The sequence below is a fragment of the Falco punctatus genome, assembly GCF_963210335.1.
Source record: "Falco punctatus genome assembly, chromosome: 1".
Lineage (NCBI taxonomy): Eukaryota > Metazoa > Chordata > Aves > Falconiformes > Falconidae > Falco > Falco punctatus.
In genome coordinates this window covers 19870599-19894310 of record NC_137580.1, presented here as the reverse complement: position 1 = coordinate 19894310, position 23712 = coordinate 19870599, and the positions used below count along the sequence as shown (strand labels likewise).

Genomic DNA, 23712 nt, shown 5'->3' with positions numbered 1-23712 from the left:
ACAGATTCCACAGGCAAGGAAACCACAGCACTGGCAAAGTCATCATCCTCAGACAGATGTTTGGGAACTCACTCATGTCTCACCAACAGGGAAATACAGAGAAAAATCTAATATTGAAAAAATTTCAAAATTCAATCAACACCTCATATGATTTCAGTACACACTGTCATGTACACATAAGACTATATTTAGTACCCAATGTATTTTTTTAATTTTATTTTTGGCAATAGCATGGTATGCTGTTTCTAGAACACATGACCTTTTTAAAAACTTTAAGCCCAAATATTTCATGGGAAATACAGAAAAAGTGAAATTATTTCACAGTTGTCAATATTGTTCTTTTTTTAAAATTACTTCATTTTAACATTCTTCTGGGTTAAAAAAAAAAGAATAGAGGGGTTTGCATAAACTTCCAAATGTGTACCTTGGAAAGCCTGTTTAACTCAGGACCTGGACAAGGACAACTTCCTTGTACTGTCCCAGCAACAAGTTGAAACACTGACTGGAATAGAACACCTCTCCAGGAGATTGCCTAGCTTCCAGACTTATGAAGACTCATAGTCCCATGAAATACATAAATAAAAGTAACTCGAGGTTGGCTAACTCTCTCACATACTGTGTCAGGCCTCGAGTCCTTAGCTTCTAAGGATACCTTTACACTGAAGTCACTCACGTGACTGCAGCGCATGCAGATATATTCATAAAATATACACTCAGCCACCACTAACAAATTCACTCTGAGAAGGAAGTGTTCATGAGCTGACTTCAAAACGTATCTAATACTCAGGCTACGAGATCACACCAATCCTTGCAATTGAGGCTACACTGCTAACAGTATCCAAGCTGCCCAGCTTCAAATAAATAATAGGAGACAAAGCTTCCTAAACACTACTGTGAGTACAGATAGCTTAAGTGTCCAGAAACTACATTATATCAACTGCAACCTATTGATCAGTTCCATGCAAAGTGTATATATATGTATGTATATATATATACACACACACTGGCCAAGCATTTCAAATGTGGAAAAGTAAAGTTAGTTGCAGAGTGACCAAAAATACGCTTATCACTTAAATTGCTCTATTTCTTACAGTATAATCTCTGAACATTAGGTGCTTTTAAAAACATACTTAAAGATTAATGCATCTCTAATAGTAGGCAGTTACGCATGAAAAAGAAATGTACCTATTAATACACTTTAATTTCTTTAATTTTTAAATAATATCTTAGAAATGTACTATTTGAGCATTACAGCCAGCCACTTTCCAACCACCAGAAATAAGATTTTTAAACAAGCTATAAAATTTACATGTGTCTGTTATACCTTCAAAGTATAAATATTCAAACCAAGCGATGAAAAAACATTTGCAAATGGCTTCTACTCTTCCTGTTTTCCATCACTGCCATGTATTTAACTGAAACAAACTGTAATAAAACTACCACTTCCAGAAGTAATGAAAACATCAATTTGACATGACGATAACTCTGGGCATCCATCAATGATCATATTTCAAAACATTAACAATTACACTGCAGTAACATACAACAATTTCTCTACGCATTTAAGCTCAAACTATGCAATATTACGTCAAGCACTGAATAAAGCCTTAGGAAATAGATGAAGTTTACTGCACTGTGAAGGCTGGAAGTATGCATGTATTTCTGCAAAGCTGATATGGTCTGTAAATTCATTTCATCAAGAACTTCAATCAATTCTTTATGTATGATTTCTTTGGCTGTTATATTTCTTTTTCTTCAGGGAAAAAAAAAAAGCCAAAAAACCAAACCATAAACGAAACACATCTACTTTAATAGAAACAAATCAATACTCAGGTGACATTTCAATATTAGGTAGTTGAGTATTTTCATCTCCTTACACTGTCGGTAGGGGTTTTGGTTTACCTCCTCTGTTTACTTCAGAGTTTGAGTTGACACCTGTGGCCACCCAGGTTGTACTCAGTTTAGCAGCTGCCAGACCTTAATCAGCTTTCTACAATGATTTTTCCAGCAGCCTTCCCTGATCCACAGGATCAGTTTTGGCATTTAATCCCACTGGCAAAATATAGCTAGATTTTATATCTACAATGACATTTTCCCTTTTGGATGTTGTATTATTAATTTTAAGCTACTTCACAATTTTTCTGGCCAAAAGACCAGACTTTTTTAAAAGATATTTACAAGCATAGCCCTTAAGGGAGGGTGCTATGATTATGTTTATTTTCACATTACTGGGCTTAGCTGATACAAAAACACCTTCTGGATTTATACATCTTGTAATTTATTATTTGAATAATTATTTTACATGCAAGAATAAATTTCAGAATAAAATGTATGTGTAGGAAAGGGTAAGAAAAGGAATAGCCACCATCCTTACAATCTTTTGAAAAGTCAACACGTCAGATGCCTGAAGAGAGAAATTTCAAGTGTGACTTCCTGGCTTTTCTTGTTCTTAGAACTGACAAAAATAAACATTGGCAAACACGCTACATTTTTTATTTCCTGATCTTTAGTTTTGTGTTTGTTGAAAAGGCCTAAGATCATAGAACAAGTTAAAGTGAATTAAAATCACGTTGAGGAGTTTCAAGCTTTGTCTGCACAGGTATAATCTTTCTTCACCGGAAATGTTCTTACATAGCACAGTTAAAATACATCTCCCTTAGTGTTTGTATTCAGATCAGGTGTGCGCTTTTGAAGCACACTTCCCAAATGTCCCATTAGTGTGCTTTGGTGCACATTTTCAAAATGTTTTGGACTGCGTAACCTGGATTCCTTTTGAGAAAAAAATAAACCAGAAGGTTTAATGCATTCCAGAGAGTGCTATTGTGCATTCAGTCCATGGGACCATACTCCACAATCTGCAGTAAAACCCTTGAAAAACATCAGGTCCTTGGCACCCACTGTTTCACTTTACATACCTACTACTGCATTCCTCTACTTGTTAATATGAATTAGACCACTACTAGCCTGAGCACTACAATGTGACTGCATGCATTCACTTCAAAAAAGATACATGTGAATCACTCAGAATTTTCAGTTGTGCTTCTACTGCTCTTGGTTAAAGACCTGAAACACTCAAAATTGGTAATTCAACTATCAGTACTACATAGAAATATGTTAGGCTATCAACCTCAAAGTAAACCATCTTAATATTCATAATACCTAATCACCTCTACAAAACAGAGTAACAAGACAATCTGACTAAATGAGCAAGACTGTCAGAGAATTGCCACCACCACCTCCAGCAAATAGCTTGCACCTGCTTGAGGGTAAAATGGTAGCACAAGAGAGAACACCTCTGGCAGTGACAACAGACCTGCTTGGTTTTGAAGCACATGGCATAAAATGTCAGTTTTTCTGCACCTCAACTTTGCTAGTATCCCTGTGTTCAGAGAAACTCCAAGGCACATGATACTGACATTATCAAACTATTATATAACCTACATACTCAACAGCTGTTTTTTTCTACTGAAGGGTTTTCATTGTTTTTCCTGTATATTTTTCTAGATATTTTTTCTTTCAACACACTACTAAATTAGAAACCATGTATAAACACCACCAAACACACAAGGATCAATTATTTAAGTTTTTCAGCGTGTCTTAACAAGATCCTGAATGTCAACCACTACATTCCTGACAAGCATCAACCTACTACAAACATTAAATAAATCTTCATATTCTTGCCAAGCACACAAGTGCCCTTGTAAATGGTCTCTTTTCAATTTACCTCTCCATATTTTCTCTCCCCCTCTTCCTTCTTATTCCTTCCAAATACCCAAACTCCCTTCACCACTCCATTCTCTTTCACTTACGTCTGAATCGCACCACCTAAAATACATATTTATTCCCCTATACCTGTACTAATATTGACTCATCTGAACAATTGAACTACAGCTTATTATCCTACAGTTCTGCATGAATGTTTTGCAGAACAGACACAGCATAAACACTTCTGACTTTAAAATCTATGAAAGTTCTTCATAAACTTTGCTCTCTGTTCTATTGTTTTTATTAATACTATTAGTCAACTTTTTTTCTCTCCTACTAAAACTTTAAAATTTTTAGCTGTCCACTTTATTTAGATATTAAATAAGGTCTTGAAGTGTGAGGAAGAGGGAAAGTTGGGAGATGCAAGACTGTAGCAACAGGCTTTGGTTTTCAAAATTATTAGTAATGTTAACATTATCAATATTGATTCTTATTACCTCAAAGCAAAAAAATTTTTTTTGGAGCTTTGTAATAGGAGTAGCATATAAACAGCATGACCACAAAAAGAATCAAAACGCCAAACCAAGGCCTAAAACCATCACAGTGCCTGCATATTTTAATCCTCCAGCATAATCTTAAAGTTTTTGAGTAGTCTGCTTAGCATACTCCCAAGAAAAATTGAAATATAATGTGTTCAGATCTAGATGATCATGACATCTCAAGTATATGGAAACACTCATATTACATTCACTGGGAACCACACTTACTTTCTGTAAGGATGATATTTTGACTACATGATACAGCAGAATATTTTATGAGACGTTTTAAATTAAATGTTATTATGCTCTTAGTGCAATTATGTTCTTAGCGCAATAAAAAAAATCTAATTACAACATCTACATATATTAAAAAGGAATCTCCACTCTGTAAAAATCTGTTTTCCTAACTCTTCCCTTTCCTATTAGCCTAATAACAAACATTGGTTGAATTGTCCTTTTATCATTCATAATAAATAATAAATCATATTTTTATATATAAATATAATAATTATTTTCTTTTTTGTCCTGTTTCAACATTAAAGTCCTCAGTTTGCCTTTCAGTCCAATTTTATATAAGCATTTTGCAGGCCGCCTGCAAATTTCAGTCTGGTTTTGGTTTTGTTTTTTTTCTTCCATATAACACCGGCAGAATATGACGAATATGGGAATATATGTAAGCAACAAGTTACATAGAAGCAGCATGCAACCAAACACTAAATACATTTCAGAGCATAGCTAAGAGCAAGAAACATCCCAAGAAAACTACACTCAGCTAAAGAACAACTATAAGTTTTCCATTCAGTACAATTAAAAATCTCTACTTCAAAATTACTTTTTTTTTCAATTGTTAACATAGTATTTATTATCTGCCCTCTGTGGGTAATCAGGACCTATGCATACAACTGAAAAAAAAAACCCCACCCACAATTATCAACGGCTTTTCTCCACTGAAGTACTGCTTTTTCTAAGACTAGGATATGCAATCCTGCTGTAAATGACTTATCAGTTAATTTACAGCCTTTAAGCAATGAAGATAATGTTTGTAAAGTTCTCTAACCTCACTCATGAGCATGGATTTTAGAAGAAATCATCACCTGGTATAAATCAGTACATCAATGGAGATACATCCTTATAGGCTCTAAAGGCCTATTCTTAACTCTTTTTGTCCTCTTATTTCTACAGAGCCTGGGGGGTTTGTTGTTCTTACTCAAACCGTGTGACAAATCAGGAAAACATTAAACTTGGCACTATTTCAGAGCTGGTCTTGTTTACCACTCCTCCCACTGACAGCCACGAAGAATATATACATGATAATGAAATTTCTCCTAGTGCAAAAACAGTAATATGGGACAGTAACAACAGAAAACAATTCCTAGCACTTCTTAAAGTGATTTAACAGCTGAAAAGAAGGAGAAACAACTAACAACATGGAACTAGCCTGCTGCCAATGAATCACCATTAACACCGCACAAACTATTAATTTACTTCTAAAGTCTGGGGTACTCAAGACCTAGGTAAAATGGTAGAAAATTAAACATTTTTGATCTTATTTTGAAAGCTATTATTTCTGCAGATTTGCTTATGGAGAGTACTAAGTTATCACCCTTTTCTACTTCCAAACAGATAAAGAACTTTCTTGGTTTGGCCTTAAGGCTGCCTTGACTGCTGTAAGCAGTAACAGCTCCCAAGGGATTACTAGCAAAAGCTACAGGCTACAGTATACTTCTATTTTTTTCATTTGCTTTCTTATGGTGGATAGGGAGGCCAGAGGCAGGTAGTATATGGAATGCTAGACCAGCCTAACCTGGAGATCTCCCTTTAGTAAGGGAATTCACATCTGGCAGTTTGAAGACAGCTCACCATCTCTTTGCTGGCTTAGTGAGGCCAAGATCTCGCCTTTGTCCTCTAGTAAATACACACACATAATAAGGCTCCCCCCTGAAACAGGGAACCTTTGTGCTAACTGAGGTTCAAGGTTCAAAAATAATCTTCGCGACATATGCAATTTGCCTTCTATTTTGCCTTCAGTTGTTGAAGTCATTTTGCAGCTTAATTTTTGTCATCAGTTACCAAAGAGCAGCTGCTACAAAAGCTCATAGTGATTGGATTTTAAGAAGACAGTAAGAACCAAAGCACTGGGTATTGAATTTTCAAGAATAGTGAGAATAGTGAAGCCTTCACAGAATTGTTTACTCAGTAAACAATCACAAACATTGATTTGTATCTTGTAAATAACCACAGCTTAAAGGAAGAGTTACTTTATACAACATATAAGAAATCTAACACAGAAAAAATAGGTCAGTAAGGGAGTCATAATTAGAATTTCACAAGTTAATAACTTACATCTTTGCCTCTTATTTCGATAAGTATAAAAAATCTTGGTTGGTATAGGCTAATCTCTACACAAACAGTAATTATTTATTTTTCTCCACACGTGATTCATAGACAATCCTCAAGTAACCATAAAAACCGAGCTACACTTATGCTTATGTAGGACTTACCCTTGTGTGGGTGCGAATATGCATCTTTAATCCATCATTCTTGCTGAAAGCTTTGTCACAGTAAGGACACTGGTAAGGACGCTCACCTGAAAACAAGGCAGGCATTAGAATCAGTATATGAAGGCCTTGCAGCACAGTTATTTCTCAAATTGAGGTTTTTCTGGCCTCGTTTTCACTCAATTCAAACAAGAAGAGATCTAAGCATTAGAAAAATGACAAATAGAGGTCCACCTCAGCAGGATGCAGGGCTGGATGAAAATATTCCTCTTTGCTGCTTGATTCTGTTCTAGCAATACATGAATACACACAGAGAACCTTGGGGTGGGGGGCTGGGGGGGGAAGAAAGGAAAAAAAACAAAACACCTACTGCCCTTGCTCAAACACATTCTGCAGTGATTTACACATGGTCACTTTTACGGTTAGGCATTAACTGCTCCCAAGTATTTCTTCTATTTCACATCTGGTCGTTATTAGAGCCCTCTGGGTGTCAGAATCCCAATGAAATATAAAATCTACTCTTTTTTTAATGCTGTATCTGAATTGTGTTAGAAGCCAGTTAATCAAAAGTTTCTGCAATTTTTGTGTTGCAATTTGTAACTGAAACAGAAGCAGAACAATCTTAGCATCTCCCTTGCAGCATCCTGTATCTTAGAGGTATTTAGTGTAATGCTCCGTTAAACTGGTATCATTTAGCATAGATTTTCTGAAAGTCATATTAGTGTAATGTGGATACTGAGCTATTCAGAATCACATGAAGAGTTTCTAAGCTAGTTCCATAATTTGGAAGAAGTGATAAAGCTTTATAATTCCCTAAGGGCTTTTTAATTCTTAATGCTTTAGGCAATACACTGGAACCTGAGTCTATTGCCTCTTTTTTTCTGTACACAATGCTTTAAAAGCAAATGATCCGGCTGTTTCTAGTACAAACACACAGTTCAACAAATATTTTCCTATTAAAAAAATCCTATTTGTTCTATGTAATCATAACACTGAAGGTGTAACAAACCTTTGAAAATACTTGTTAAGCAAAGTCTGTTCTGCTAAGACAATGCACAGCTTTCTGCTCATGAAAGAATCTTTGCATGTATAGAGAGGTTTAACATAGTCCAAATGTCAAACACTCATTAACACTCACACTCATTCATGGAAAATAGGTAAGGAAGATTAACTACATTTTACACTTTAGAAGCCCCCAGAAATATTTCACCAATATGCCAAAGATCAGAGTGCAAGAGAGTGGCAGTAACAGAGATAAACATTTAAAGCTTCACAGACCCTAATAACAGGAATATTCATCTTGGAGAAAGGAAGTCTCATCTCTCTTCTCATCTTTTCTCTACATGAGGTATTCCCCCGTGATTGCTCAGAGGGAAGATACTGGAAGTTTCCTTTCTTGGAAAGAAGATGTCAAAGGATCACAAAAACTATGTAACAGGGACAGCTTACAGAAACAGCTTTTTAGAAGAACCAGCTATGATTACAGTACAGCTGATCAGTTGATAGTCACTGTAGTACGTAAAATCTCCATATAGTTACAGGTTGTGTAGAAGTTTGAGGGCAGCTGAGATTAAATGGTTATTTAAGTAAGGGGATTTAAAAAACCTACTTAGTAGATAGACTGTTTTGTCATTACTGTTTAGATAACTCTGTTAATGACAGCAGCAAAACACTGTGTAGCAAAGTATTCGTGAAATACAAATATTTTTCTTTCTTGTGTTCTGCCATCTCTCAGAGAGCACACTTTTGTGAATTTGGCTTTTTTTTTTTCCTTAGGACGATGACAACTATCACTGTGTTATAGCTGTGTTTTCGTCAAGCAGTTTGAAATATGATACTCTTATGACCCTCAGTGTCTTTAACCCATGCCTTCGAAATTCAAACACTCCCAACAGTTGTCAGTACTCAAATATTTAATTAATTCAGCTGACATTTTTATGGTTTAGGGCTTTTGAATGTAGAAGTTAAAGTTTCAGCATTTTGTAAGCAGATGAGCGTTGACAGGTAGGAGTTGTACCCCTCCTCCCTCTCTCCCTCATCCCCAAGTCTCTTTAAAGCGTAAAGACTTTTGCTTTCAAAGGATGGTTTGGAGTTTGTCTGAAATGGATTAACTGTGTCCTTCAGAAATTAACCATTGAGACATGGTAGCTGATGGGTAAGGCTTTGAAGAGCTTTCAGCAGATGCCAGTAGAGGGCAACAGTATGACTTTGTATCAACATGTTACACCTGAAAAACTCTTCCAGCAGTTGTTACATTCTGTGAATTTTCAGAAATCTCTGCGGTTCCAAAGAATCCAGTTTACTATGTAACTCAAGATTGTGAGCTCTGACTTAACATTAATGCTAAGTGACATCCTATATTTGTGTATAAGAAATATATGGATATTTATAATTTTTTTAAATAAATAATAACTTGCATTTAAAAATTCTTTTATCTGTGAAAAAGAGTAAGATTCCCCTCATTTGACATCAACCTTGTGAAAATATATAACATCTAATTTTAACTAGTTGTTTGGAATCCCAGTGAAATTAAGGATAAAAGAAAGTTAAGATTAATTGCTCTCTGGAAAGGGCCTAACTTTGTTGCCTGTCTGAGAACTGAATAAACTGCCTTCACTCAAAGTATCTTTTTTCTCTATTTACTGTATCAGGAACCTAGGCAACCAATTCAGATTAGATGTTTGAACTTACAAGCAGCAGATTTTGGCAAGATTATTATAATCCTATTTCTTAACTTCTCTATCTCTAGTAAAAATTAACTTCTCTCCTTGCTTCATAACTAGATAAACTAGGCAAACATTATTCATCCTACCAGTTAGTTGCTCATAAAAATGATCCAAATAATAGAATCATCAATGAAATTACTGGTGAAGCAGGTATTCCCCAAAAGAAGTCTTATATAGTCTATCCCACATGAAGTCCTGTAAGATAAACAGGAGCAGTGAATCCTTTCTCCAATACCGTGATATGTAAATGGATGAGACGACAGCAGAAAAAGAACAGATTTGAAATAATGCATGCTAAACATATTCCTCCTACACATGGTTTGCTGAAGTGCAATGTCTTATACAGAACTATTGCCAACGTCCACAAATTAGAGGGTTTTGTGCTTTTTGTCAAAGTTTAGAATTGTCAGTAAGAAAAACTGGACAGCAAGTATGGTGTGATGAAAGCTCCTGGGAAGGTGACATTATCCATCAGTGCTTTCACATTTGTCCCCAATGAAGCAAAGACCACCAAAAATCAATTATAAGCATCAGAATATTAAACTTCAGATCAACTCATGCACAATAAATACTTGCAGATTTCCAGATGTATAGCTTCTTTGATCAGAAAAGGAATGGATCTGTTACAAGGAGATTAAAAGGAAAAATGACTAAGATGAGCAAGTGAAATGGTGTTGGAAGTTGTTTATCTATCTCTTTCTCTAGTCCTCACAAAAAGGAGATACTAAACACCAAAATGAAAGGAAGCTATTTCCCCTACAATAAACTACAATTTCTTCTTGGATTTACTGCTAGAAGCATGCTTATGAGACATGGTGTCAATGTGTGATAACATCATACTAGGAGGAGGTGCACCTTAGGTAAAGTTGTTGATGCCAATTAACAATTATGCCATTTGCACTCTACGTTTTTATATAAATCTGTTTTTATATATAAATACATATAAAACATAGAAATATATTTATGTTTGGAGGCAATGATAAATCCTTACCAGGGGTATCACACTGAAGTAAATCTGTGCACTGTTTTTTTACTGTGATGCCTTTTCAATGCAGTCAATGGTAGAGTAAGTTTTCAAAGGTATTATTTACTATTTCACAAAGTGAGGGTTGTTTCTTTTTTAAAAAATCTAATTTATATTTAAAAATATGGGGGGAGGGGGTGGGGGGGTGGCAGCGGCACAGGGAATATTTTAACTTCCAAATACATTACGCAGCCTCCCTACCACTTCACATTTGGAAAATATCTGAAAAAAAAACCAAAAACGCCTGACCTTCCATGTTCTTGTTTGCAACTCTGACATGAAACCACAACTGAGACTATGATCCACATTTTTCACTAAAGCATTTCACCAAGGCTTTCTACTTTAGTACAGTATCAAAATGCAGTAGGCATATTAAACATATCTTAATTTGACAGCTTGTCCAGTTAACATGACCAGAAGTAATTTTGTGAATGCAACAATAACCAAGAACAATTGCTATCATTAAAATAGCAAAACACTCAGATAAGACAGACATAATAAATGCTACGTTTACCCTCAAGTTACAGCTGACTGTCATGTCCCTGCTGTCCAAGAACAAACTGCTCAACACATTAATGGTACTGCTGTACAAATAACCCCAAATAAATAATCCTTGGATAAATTGCAGTGGCTTTAATATAATGCAAAGTCTAGACATTCTACTTCCAGATTCTGTATGAACAAACCCAAAGCTTTTAACATAATAAAAATAAATTTAATCCTAATACAGGGATTACAAAAAACAATTCCACGATTGAAAACCATATGGGATCTTGATCTGAAAACATGTCATGATTGAACCGATACATTTTTTTTCCTCAAGTGTGTACATGTCTAGCTTGTGATCACAGCACCTACTAGACCTTAACATAGCATTAAAAGTTAAACACCACATCCTTCCATTGCAGTTCAGCTAAGGATGGACAGCTTCCCACAAGGCATTTGCAATCAAAGGTGCCGTAAGGTAGTATTTACAATGAGGTTAGCACCCAGATTTCCCAAACTCACATACCCCTGCCTGGGAGCAAAACTATTAAACAAAGCCAAATACGCATTAGTTCAAGATTTCAGTGACTACAGCTAGACATTTAATAGAGAATTTGAGACTAAGTAATTCAAATTAGTCATATGTGTTGCTATTTTCATACTGTATTTTGTATTCCCTGCAGCCAGTTTAGCCACAAAAAAAAAAGCTGATTACAAAATCAGGCTGATTAAACACCAATAGTAGTGACTACCTTGAAACAATGACCTCAAGTAAGATCAACCAAATATGTACTTTTCAGTGACAAATATATGCCCATCAAATGAGACAAATGAAACATGCAACAGAAAAAGACTCCTGAAAAAGACTGTTACAATAGCACCTGAAAAGACCAGCAAACCAAAAAAAGATGGGTCAACAGCATGCTGAAGTATGCATTTGATGAACTACCACATTCAGTTTTAGAAGCAGTCTCAACAGAACTCTTTCAAACGCTCTACAGGCATTACTTCTTTTTCATTCTGTTAAATTTGGAGTCATATTTACTGTCCCCATTCCCATGCAGCTTGCTTGGTCACCTGTATATAATTCTCAGGCATGTTTATTAGCCTTCATGTACAAATTTCCTGGCTTTCTGTCTCTATTGCAACTGCTGTATTAAGGAATAAAGAATTTGAATTATGCAGTAAAATTATCAAGGCGGTTTTTTTGTACTTTTTACTATTTCTATGCTTGGTCAGTTGCGGTATTCAGCACCAGTGGTCTAGGTCAACATGAACATCAGGAAAAGATCTCCAACAGACTGCACTAAATGTGAGATCATGTGCAGCGTATGTAACTAAAAAGAAATAGTTTTCTTTGATTTTCTTTACAAAATTAACACATAATTATGGCAATGTGATCCCTCAGAATCTTCCACAGACCATTTACCACCATCTAAACATAGCTCCTTTTCAGATGTTGGACTACTTATTACAAAGTATTAGAAGATTATTTCTTAAAAAAAAATTATATCTCTCTCTGAGTGTATTATTTTAAAATGTCGATTTTCAGAACAGTTATGGTAAAGTACAATCCTTTTTAAAGGCCTAACTTAAAACTGGAATAGGGAAAAGGGGAAGAAGGGAGACTCTACACAACTGTGGTGGAAAGAAGGCAGTTCACCTGCGGAGGAATTTGGAGGCAAGGGGGCCATCTGGATCACACATGCAACACTCCGTACCAGATGATCAACAGGGCAGTCCAGAATGGGAATTGCAAGAAGGCTTTTTTTAGTCAGAGATAATCTGGTGTGATGACAGCATTCAACAGCAAGTAAGGATGGGCAAAAGGTTAACAGATATAACAAAATTATAATCTGTGACATATGCTTTAGAACACTATCTGTTCATATAGAGCACTTGACAGCTTTACACATTTATCCTCAGCTGCTGTTGCTCTGTATATGGTGTTCCCATCAAATTAAAAAGGAAGTTTGTGTACAGAATTAATTTAATACACCTTACAAGTATCTACACCACACAAAGTAACCTAAAGATACACGGAACTGAATTTCTCCCATATGAAAAGAACTTATTAGGAATTAAAGTTAAGCTAAATAGTAACTCAAGGAACCAAGTGAGTTCAACAGAACTTAACTTAGAAAATGCCAGAAAACCATTTATTGAGTGAAGATTACATATTCATACTTCAAGAAAATACTCAATAAATTTCACCACCTTGGTGTTGTACAGCACATCAAATGGCCCTTGACAAGACAAACACTTCTTCAAAATATTAAATTTCCTCTTGTGTACAGGTGGCAGTTTCTAGATACCAAGTAGCATTTTCAAAAGCATTTAATACCTGAGGTCTCTTAAGCATTTTTATAATTTTGACCAGGGATTCTAAGAAAGGAAAAAAATGGGAGAATAATCAAAAAGCTTGGCCACCTGCAGCAGCTAGCTGCTCTCTTTATGACACCTGGACTCGTCTTAATCTGGAGTAGACAATAAAAATACTTATCTGGCTTATACAAAATTCTGACCTGCCTGATTTTCAAACATTAAACACTCAAAATTCAGCACTTTAGAAGGTACAACAGTATCCACACAGGAGTAGCTTTCTCATGCCAAGAACCAAGCAACTTTATGATCTGAAAGATAAAATATCTGTGAATGACAGCTGAGACAAGACCCAGAAACACCAAATATACATGTAATTCTACACTCACAGTCAGTCAGATAAAGAAAGTGATACCTCTTTGACTGCTATGAGGAGAACAGTCCTGTTGCCTGAGGGAAATGGAAAAACAGTGCCCAGGTATGGGTCAATTAGAGACATTTCTTACACATTATTTACTTCATTTTAACCAATATTCAAACCTGGCAGACTCTGAAGACAAGAGATTATTTATTTTTCTTTGCTGATGATTAATAACACTAAGTCTGTGTATTTGTGAATTCTTTTTAACCAAGCTCTAATACTCGTGTAATTTCCCAGCACAGGGAAGAATTAGAATCGTTTTTATGTGAATCAACCAAATGCATTTCCCATTCACTAAAAATGGTCACATATTTAATAAGAAAAAACCCTCAACTGTTACTCTTTTCGAAACCAGATTGTTTTAACCATTTTTTTCTGTTAATATTCTTTCTTAGAAGTACTTAGCTATGCCTTACTCTTTGAGACACAGAAACGGTATTTTCACAGCTGAGAAGTTTATTTTCTAAGAAGTTTGGAGTTTATTCAGAGAACTCAGATTACCTAGAGTTGAGACCAATAGTTAAAATGTTTGTCCTATCTGGTCCATCAAAATTATCCTGATATAACTGAGGTTTTAGTTATTTAGAACTAAATGGATCACAAAGACTACTAAAGGACCCTACACAAACTAAGGCTATCTGAATCTGTACCGTAAAACCCTAAACTACCATTGTTACTTAGGGTTTCTCATCAGTTCCACAGTAGTATTAAAACTTTAGCCACAAATAAAAACCCAACACACTTTAAAAAATAAAACAGCTTCATTCTTTACATCAGTAGCATTAAGCAATCTGATTTCCCATTAACATCTATGACTTCAGTGAACTCATCATGATCAACCAAATCTTTTAATGTATATGCATTAATCAATCCATAATTCATTTGATCTAAAGTTGTCACTAGCATTCAAATAATCTATCCTTTTAAGAACATTTCTTCCTTCATGGAAGCAGACAACAAGAAGCTGACAGCTGCATGAAACTTTACAGGTATTTCTAAAGATTTAACTGTTGTCTGGAGATAAATAGGACAATGATGTATAAACTGAAAGGTTAGAAATGCAGAATCTTACCTTTGAGGCCTTCTGCAAGCTGCATTTTAAATTCAGTAGATAAAAGAGAGATCATTTATAAGTTATTGAATAGAAACAACCTATCTGTAGACATTTCCAAGCTGTTCACTGACTAGATACAGATACATTTTTTCATATACGTCATTGTGATAAGAGGAAGTTCCTTCAAGCCTGCCTTTTATCTTTTTTTTTTTTTTTTTTAAATATAAGAAAATATAAATTACTTAAGGTAATTTGCCAGACAATTCACTAGAATGAGGATCCTGGATGTACATTATTTCTTACATACATGAATAAACAGTTGCTTTCTTAGCTATTAAAAGTTTGGAGACATATTTTACACAGTAAAAAGTGAAAGTTACACTGTACTTCAACTCATTGCTTCCTTCGATTACTTTGAAGTATTATGTTCACAAATGATTGAACTACTGTTAATAACCAAAGATTTTTATTGTAATTCCACAACTAATATTTTGTTTGTTTACTCAGGAATTTTTACAGGAAACTGCAAAATTTGGACCCAGATTTTTATACAGTTGGACCTTAAACATTATTTTAAATATGCTCAAATGCCTAGTTAATCCCATTGTAGAAATGAGACTACAATGGCAAAGTTAGGACCATAACATCAATGCAGAGGATGACAGACATATCAAGGCGGCAATCAGCACCTAAATGTATAAGGGACAAGTATGAAGAAATGTTTTCATGAGCTTATAAAACAGCGTTTAGTTATGGAAATTGCAAAAGTAAGTTTAACTGTGTTGACACAAAGGATATGGAAGTCCGTGGTCCGAATGCTTTTTGCTGCCTTATTTTAATCTCTTGGTATTATCTTTTACTCACGTATATGAAAGCAAATTTACAAAGAACTTTCTCAACTCATTCTTACAAAATAAAGCTGCTTTTTCCACATACCAGAGAACAGAAATGTAAGAATGCCACATTAAGTCATGGCTTTTAAATGGCATAGAATAGAAACATTAATCTTTTCAGAAAATGTTTTGGACAGATGTAAACTCATAGTCATCTTACTAACTTTTTATCAGACTTTGACTAACTGTGATGGAAAAAGCAAAGTAAGGTTACATTTTAACCTATATTTGCATGTACAAGCAGTTTCTAGAAGATATGTATGGTCATTAGCTGTCCCTCACCTGCCCCTGGTAAAAGGGAGTAAGTAAAAGACAGTATAGAAATGATAGAATTACAGTTAAAATACTCAATTCTATTAACTCAAAAATAAATTTACCTGCAAACATAAACCACCTCACAACAACCTGCATTGCTGCACAACTTGATGTGCTACATCCCAGCAATGGAGGGGATTAGGATACAACCAATTAGGAAAGTAATGCTATAAATATCAGACATAAAATGCATGTGTGCATGTGTGTAAATATATATATTATATAAGCATACACAAATACATATGCACACGCATACACAAATACATATGCACACGCATACACAAATACATATGCACACGCATACACACAGAAGATGGCAATTACCAGATTTAAATAGTTACATGTAAGGCAATTGAGAAGCTGCACAAAACACAGCCAGAAACTGTTAACACTGAAAGTTGCTTGAAACTTTAGGGAAGTAATTAACCTCCTTGCCCCCAGTTTTCAAGCCCAAGGAGCAGACCATAGAATTTCTTTTACAATTTATGAACAAGCCAAGGAATTTATATCACAGTCAGAGGATTCTTTTGCTGAATTAACCCCAGCTCCCTCTGACCCTAAGAAGTCATAAACCAACAGGACACAGCAGAGGGAGAATGTGCTATAGTGTTTCAGCTGACCTAGAGCGCCGTCTCTGTCATGCCAAGGCTGCAAACCCAGATGATGAATTACAGAGCAATATGCAAGGTTCAGATGCAAACATCAACCCCTTCCCTCTATACATGTACATGCAGACATGTTCACTCACCCCAAACCAGCTCAGTTTCTGCAAAAGGCCAAGTACTGTTAGGGCTCATTTACAGAGTCTTACTCTAAGGTAAAAGAGGGAAGAAAATTGCTTATCAAGGAAGCATATGTACATCTGTAAGTAACAGTGTTTAAGAATACATGCTGCATACTAAATAAAAGCCAAAAACCTGTTGAGCTTCTTTTTTTGTGTATGGATGACTAAGCATATCAAAAATATAATTCCGAAGCAGAACCACCACAAGGGTACGCAAGAACCATGACTTTTATAAAGAACAGCTTTAGAAATAAAAAAGGACAGAAATTAATATACGGGTCTAAAAGAACCCTGTCTGGCTTTATTTTGTAAATACAGAACAAAGCCTCTTATACAAAGTAGCTAATAAAACAAGGTCTAGCTGACCACCTGCACAGAAAATGGGATAACACAAATGTCTGCACCAGTACCTCAAACCTAATCAGCTGTAATCACTAAGACATGAAGGTCTTTGCAATATTTACACTTACACTGTACTACCTAGTTGCACCAAAAGCTTAGCCCCAGCTGAAGGCTTATTCACAAAGATGAATCATCTCTGGAAAACAGACTGGCTGGTTTCACTTCTAGCTCAGAATGAAAAGCGATACTTTGAAGTCTGACTGAAAAAAAAAAAAGGGCACAGTTGCAAATTGATTAATTCTAAACCACAGAATTTAATCAATACCAAGAGCATGAGGTATTCAACACTGCAACATTTAGAAACCAAACATCCATCACTGAATAAAGTAAGTTTGTGGTTCCACTGTCTCATGAACTGAAAATTTCTTACTGCTCAGAAAATCCCTAAAAAGTAGGCAAGGATTTTCATGATGCAGTGAAACTTTATTACTAAGAGCCATCAAATGGGTACTCAACTTTTTTGTACTGTTTGCAGATGACACGAAATCGCTTCACCAATGACTCTTGCTTTCTTTTGAAATGATGCAAGCTATTCCTCAGAAACCTATGCCTCCTCAGGTCCACTGAACATTGGACGATTTCCTCTTGTGCTTAATCTGCATGTATTACGATCATGGACAACTTGGCTGAAGTCTTCAGGTACAGCACAAGTCAACACCACTTCTCCAGAAGTACAACGTGAATCTACCTGACATTTTCTCACTAAACCCCACATAAGGCATTTTATTATATAACTTAAGAAATTTATAATTTTTTTAAGCCACAAGTCACAACCCAGTGCTAACTCCCCCATCCCTCACCCCCCCAGTTTCATCAGGGTAATCAAGAAATGGTCAGGAAACGTAACAGAATGACATCAGAAACAACCCTGAAAATGTATTTTACTTGATTCTCCAGTGCAGGATGTGAATCACAAAACTCTCCACCAAAAACATGTCTGAGATCAAAATAGCAGCTAGACTGAAAGACAATAGAGTCAGAGTTCATTTATCACATGTCATTATAAATTAATTTACCAAGGCATTTTTCTTGAATTAGTAACTCTCTTTAAAATAAGTGTTTCTAGCTTCTTCAGTGAAGAAAGAGGCCCTGAATGTTTCCTTCCTTCTGCAGTGTTATTCTTTCATAAGTTGTTTTCACACCACATGTTTTCCCATAATTCCAAAATGTATCATCTCCTGGCAAAGTAGTTTCTCCCACTATATTTAATTTACAAGTGTACTGGAAACCATCAGTAACTTTCTACTTCAAGTAAGTTCAAAATGCTATAGTTAAGTTTTTCTCCTATAATAGTGGCTACAAATTTTGCAAGGCTCTACAGTCAAGGTTAGAGGTCTCTGGTGTGTGGTTTCATAAAACTCACCTTAGCCAACTCCTAAATTTAGGAAAGCCTGCTTGAGAGCTGAAACATTAAATGTAACTGGTAGCAGCACATGTGCTAAAAGCATTTTCCTTCAGACAGCTATAATGCATTTTCCCTAGAGCTATCTGCACTATCAACTTAAAAAACTAGGACCATTCTACTCTGTGCAAACTGATGTATAACATGAATAGTACATAGAAAACATACCTAAAGTTTAAGGAAAGGGCCTGTAAAATAAGAAAACACAGAAGCATCATGCTAGTAAATGCAATAAAACAGACTTGCCTGCAAAAAACACTGAAATGTGAATCCAGGATTTTAATGAAGAATTAAAAGTAACATTATGATATTCCTATAAGCATTGGGGGAAAAAAAATAAATCTATAAAAGTTCTAAGTTTCATTAAAATCTAGTATGCTGAAATTCCAGCAAATTAAAGGGTAATGTAGTCCCTCATGAGATGACAAGATGAAGGTGAAGAAATATCTGCAATTAAAATGGAAAATAAGTTCATGAAAAAAGTTAACACAGGTTAGAAATGGAGGCAGCCGTATTCCTAGAAGCCTGGACTGATGTACTAAGCGAGTAACTAATAATGCTACTGAATTGCTTCTTTTTCCTCCTGTCTACCTGATTCATTAAAGTACAGCCTAGGTGGGCAAATGGTTGGTCCTTCCAAAAGGCACAGTCCCCAAGAGTTCTCTAAATCCTCACACCACATGCTCCATGAGCATTGGACTTTCTTTTCTTTCTCTTCTCTGCATCCTCAGGAAGCCAAAAAAAAGAAGAGAAACCCACTGCTTACAGGACAGAAGATTGAAGACAAAGACAGAACAGGTGAGACTGTCCAGGAAGGACTTCAAAAGGAGTTGATAAGGTGGAGTTTTAGAAGAAAGAACAAGAATAAAGAGGAGGAACGGACGGAACTGATTGCAGTTCTGGGTCTTGACAACTTTGACCTTCACTGTCTTTTCTGTCTATGATTATACAGTACACAGAAACCACCTGAGCAGAATCCATATAGAGGCTTATATATGTTTTTATACAGTTGCTATGAGGGATAAATGTTCCAAATATGAAATTTAGTACAGAATAAGAGCTGAAGATAAAAGTCAATTCTATCCTGACTGCAGGACAAGGATAGAAACTTGCTAGTGTCTATAGTAGTCAAATCCAGCATATCAAAACCTAATAAAACCTGTAATCTTAAGAGGTGGTCTTGATAGACTGAAGTGGTTAAGACTTTTCCAAACATAATAGAAAGCCAAATGATTAAAAACACCAATTTTTTCATCTCCCCGCAAAGCAAATTTGATTATTCAAAATGAATGGAATGTCATAGGAACGTTATCTGTTTAACTGATGCTTTGACTGTGAAAGGCAAATCTATATAATTTTCTGTTGGAAAAAAACTGCCACAAAGAAACCCTGCCACTTGCTTGAATGAAAGCATAAGCTTTGCCACAAAGAAACCCCTTTTCAGTTGCCTGGCACCTATTTGAACGAAAGTGTAAACTCAAAAAATGAAACATTACAACACAACTAATTTCTTTTTAGGGTGTTTACAGAAGAACATACACAACATGATAGGGAAATAATAATGCAATCTGGGTGGCAATATAAAATAACTTGCATAACTCAGACCCAGAAATATTAGAAGACCAGCAGAATGAATCAGATGTTGCAACAGAAAATAAATTTTGAGTCAGAGCATCAAGGTAGAACATTCTACCTTGGGTAACACACAGGTTGTGATAAGGTCAGAAGTTACATTAATATGAAATCAGTTTCAAAACACCTTAGCAGCCACAGCGGTGAATGAACTCATAACATAAACACATATAAATATACACACATATATATGTGTATATTTATATATATACACATATATATACACACACATATACATTCATACATTATTTGAGAATATAATCCAGTTTTACACATTAAGCAGGTAAAAAGTCTGAAAAATATGCTGTGTTAGGCCTACTTGTAAATTTGCATTTCTGCTTGTAGACAGACAAATTGTGGACATGCTTAGAGACATCTTGTTATATATTTAGAAAGTCTTTTCTGTTCACTACAATAAAAAACACTGTACCTGTATGGCTTCGAATATGAACTCTCAGTGTTCCATTGCTTGCAAACTTCTGTCCGCAATATGGGCAAATCTTCTCTTTTTCTCCTGTGTGAGTCTACATGGGGTGGTGAAAGACAAGAATGAAAGCTTAAGCATAGCTTTAAAAGAAATGAAATATGGAATATTTTAACTGTATTGACATTGACCATTATTATCTCCATTATATATTTTATATCATAACATCAGGCACAGATTCTAGGAATCAGCTATAGGTGCTCTTTCAATTTTCTTCTAAAATTTCTAAACAAATCCCACTATTGATGGCAAAATAAACTGGCTTTTCAGTTCCTAAGTTTACTATTTCCTAAATAATTACTACTAAAAAAATGCCAAATTCGCCTTTGTGTATTTTCACGATCACAAGAATAAGACACCTACTGTTCAGTTTGATATCTATGACAGTGGTTTCTAAATCAGCAAGCAATAATTTGGTTACCTAATAAAATCAATCTTCATAAATGGGTCTATTTTAAAAAGTTTATAATTTCACACAATTTTATTACATTATGAAATCTAGTGAAAACAGTTTACCTAGCCCAGTATAACTTCTGTTGCAAACTAGAATTGGAAGCTTAAAAGGTCTCTGTGGAGATTTGTGCATATGATTTCTGACTATCTGACGTGAATGAAACACAGCCATCAGTTCATCTGAAGTGTAACAGACAACAATCCTTCAAAGTGCATGTTTTCAGTGATTTCAGTCAACACAAATTGAACACGGGACACTATCTAGTTTGTAGTAAGTGCTGGAATCAGATTGCATTTAGAGAACTGATCACAAGAAGTATAATTTCATTGTCACTAACACTAAATCACACACTAAGCTTCTCTTTTGAGATCAAGCTTTTAAGGCTACAGTGTCTTCCTGATATAAGAAGAATTATTTCAAAATGGAAAAAACAAATAATCACAAACTCTCCCATCCAACTTGTGTGGTTAACAGCCAGACCGCCTTGAAGTAAGTTATACACATGGGTTCTCATCATTTTTCACACCGTACTTTTAACATCCGATTCTGAACTGAAGATTTATCAGCCTATCGAATAATTTTTCCTTATTACTGTGACTGCTCTTTTAGTGGAGAATTTTGGATTACTTCATTTATAAGTGTTAACTCATTTAAGTGGGATAGGAAAGATAACTAAAAAGGAAACTAAATAGGAAAAAAGGAAAAATAACTAAAAAGATAATTAAATTATATGTACAGCTGACTATTTGGGTTTCAAGCTTTGCACATGACTCTCCTCAAATAGGAAAATTAATTCTTATTTTATGAAAGACATTCTTCATTATATCATAAAAACCTTATCTCACACAGTACATATTATGCTGCAACTGAAGGAAGAGTAAATGAGATATCAATACTGGACAGACTTGCATAGTTTTCATCCTCTGGCATTAGGGATATGAATGTTAAATCCATCTTGATTAGGATACAGTTCTTTTGAAATCACTCATATCTCTAACAGCAACATCAGGGAATACAAGACAGACAGCTATTAATTCATTCCAAACAACAACAAAAAAACCTTACATTATAACTACAAGGCTCACAAACATACAGCTAGTCCTAGTCTGACAGCAGCACAAAGCAATAGCAAGTACAATTAAGAAGGAATGTTAAAGAAAGAACAAGGATAAATAATAAGCACTAGCTGTTTTCCATTAAAATACAAATACATATATGGCCATATTTAATGTGAAATAATGAGTCATACTGAATTTTTTTTTTAGAAAGGTATCTGAGGAAAAGTTTAAATACTTATGCAGAGCTCATCGATGATTCCAGATAATATTTTTGATTTTTGGATCTCACGATCCATCTTAGCAAGATCCTTCACAAAAAGTTAACCTGAAATCAATGCACCAGTATTACAGGCTAGGTCTCTTACTCAAGTGATTAAAACATGTAGATAAGGATGAAAAGGACTGTGTGTCCGAAAAGCAGTCTGTTTTTTCCAAACAAATCAGCTTGTCTAATGAAAGATGCTATGCCTTCCTAAAGTCTTGCTCCCCAAGAAGACAATCAGAAACAAATCACAAGTTTATTTTGTATACCCTTTATTTTTTCATCACAGAATCACAGGATGGCCAGGGTTGGAAGGGACCTCTGGAGATCATCTAGTCCAACCCCTGCTAAAGCAGGGTCTCCTAGAGCAGGTTGCACAGAGTCATGTCCAGATGGGTTTTGAATGTCTCCAGAGAAGGAGACTCCACAGCCTCTCTGGGCAGCCTGCTCCAGTGCTCTGTCACCCTCAAGGTAAAGAAGTTCTTCCTTGTATTTGGTTGGAACTTGTCATGTTGCAGTTTGTGCCCATTGCCCCTTGCCCTGTCACTGGGCACTGCTGAAAAGAGCCTGGCCCTGTCCACTTGACACTAGCCCTTAATATATTTGTAGTCGTTGATAAGATCCTCTCTGTCTTCTCTTCTCCGGGCTAAACAGGCCCAGCTCTCTCAGCCTTTCCTCATCAGGGAGCTGCTCCAGTCCCCTCACCCCTTTTGTAGCCCTCCACTGGCCCCTCTCCAGTAGTTCCCTGTCTCTCTGGAACTGGGGAGCCCAGCACTGGGCACAGCGCTCCAGGTGCGGCCTGGAGGGAGGACCACATCCCTCCACCTGCCGGCCATGCTCCTCCTCACGCCCCCCAGCATCCATTGGCCTTCTTGGCCACCAGGGCACGCTGCTGGCCCATGGGCAACTAGAACTCCCAGGTCCTTCTCCGCAGAAGTGCCTTCCAGCAGGTGAACCCCCAGCCTGTACTGGTGCGTGGGGTTGTTCCCCAGGTGCAGGACCCTACACGTGCCTTTGTTGAACTTAATGAAGTTCCTCTCCACCCAACTCTCCAGCCTGTCCAGGTCTCACTGAATGGCAGCGCAGCCTCTAGTGAATCAGCCACTCCTCCCAGTTCTGTATCATCAGCAAACTTGTGGAGAGTACACTCAGTCCCTTCATCCAGGTCAATGATGACCAAGTTGAAGGTTAGTTCCTTACACCAATATATTCAGGCTTGAAAGACAAATGTGCTTTAACACTCCTTATTCT

The 23712-nt window shown here is 35.9% G+C and overlaps 1 protein-coding gene across 3 annotated transcripts in view; it reads right to left on the bottom strand.

Annotated features, from left to right (window-relative positions):
• The window catches only part of PRDM5 (PR/SET domain 5), a 97481-nt gene that overhangs the window by 22141 nt on the left and 51628 nt on the right, over nucleotides 1-23712 (bottom strand). The window contains exons 14-18 of one of the 3 annotated variants that reach the window (XM_080373582.1): nucleotides 20634-20727; nucleotides 14794-14812; nucleotides 13716-13750; nucleotides 10041-10088; nucleotides 8019-8133 (exon numbers count right to left, since the gene is read on the bottom strand). In XM_080373582.1, coding sequence (XP_080229708.1) covers nucleotides 10072-10088; nucleotides 13716-13750; nucleotides 14794-14812; nucleotides 20634-20727 — 165 coding nt within the window. In that variant the 3' untranslated portion in view covers nucleotides 8019-8133; nucleotides 10041-10071. Of the gene's footprint in view, nucleotides 1-6745; nucleotides 6832-8018; nucleotides 8134-9554; nucleotides 10089-13715; nucleotides 13751-14793; nucleotides 14813-20633; nucleotides 20728-23712 lie in introns of those variants that run through there. The other 2 variants (XM_080373581.1, XM_080373580.1) reach the window with 2 other exon arrangements.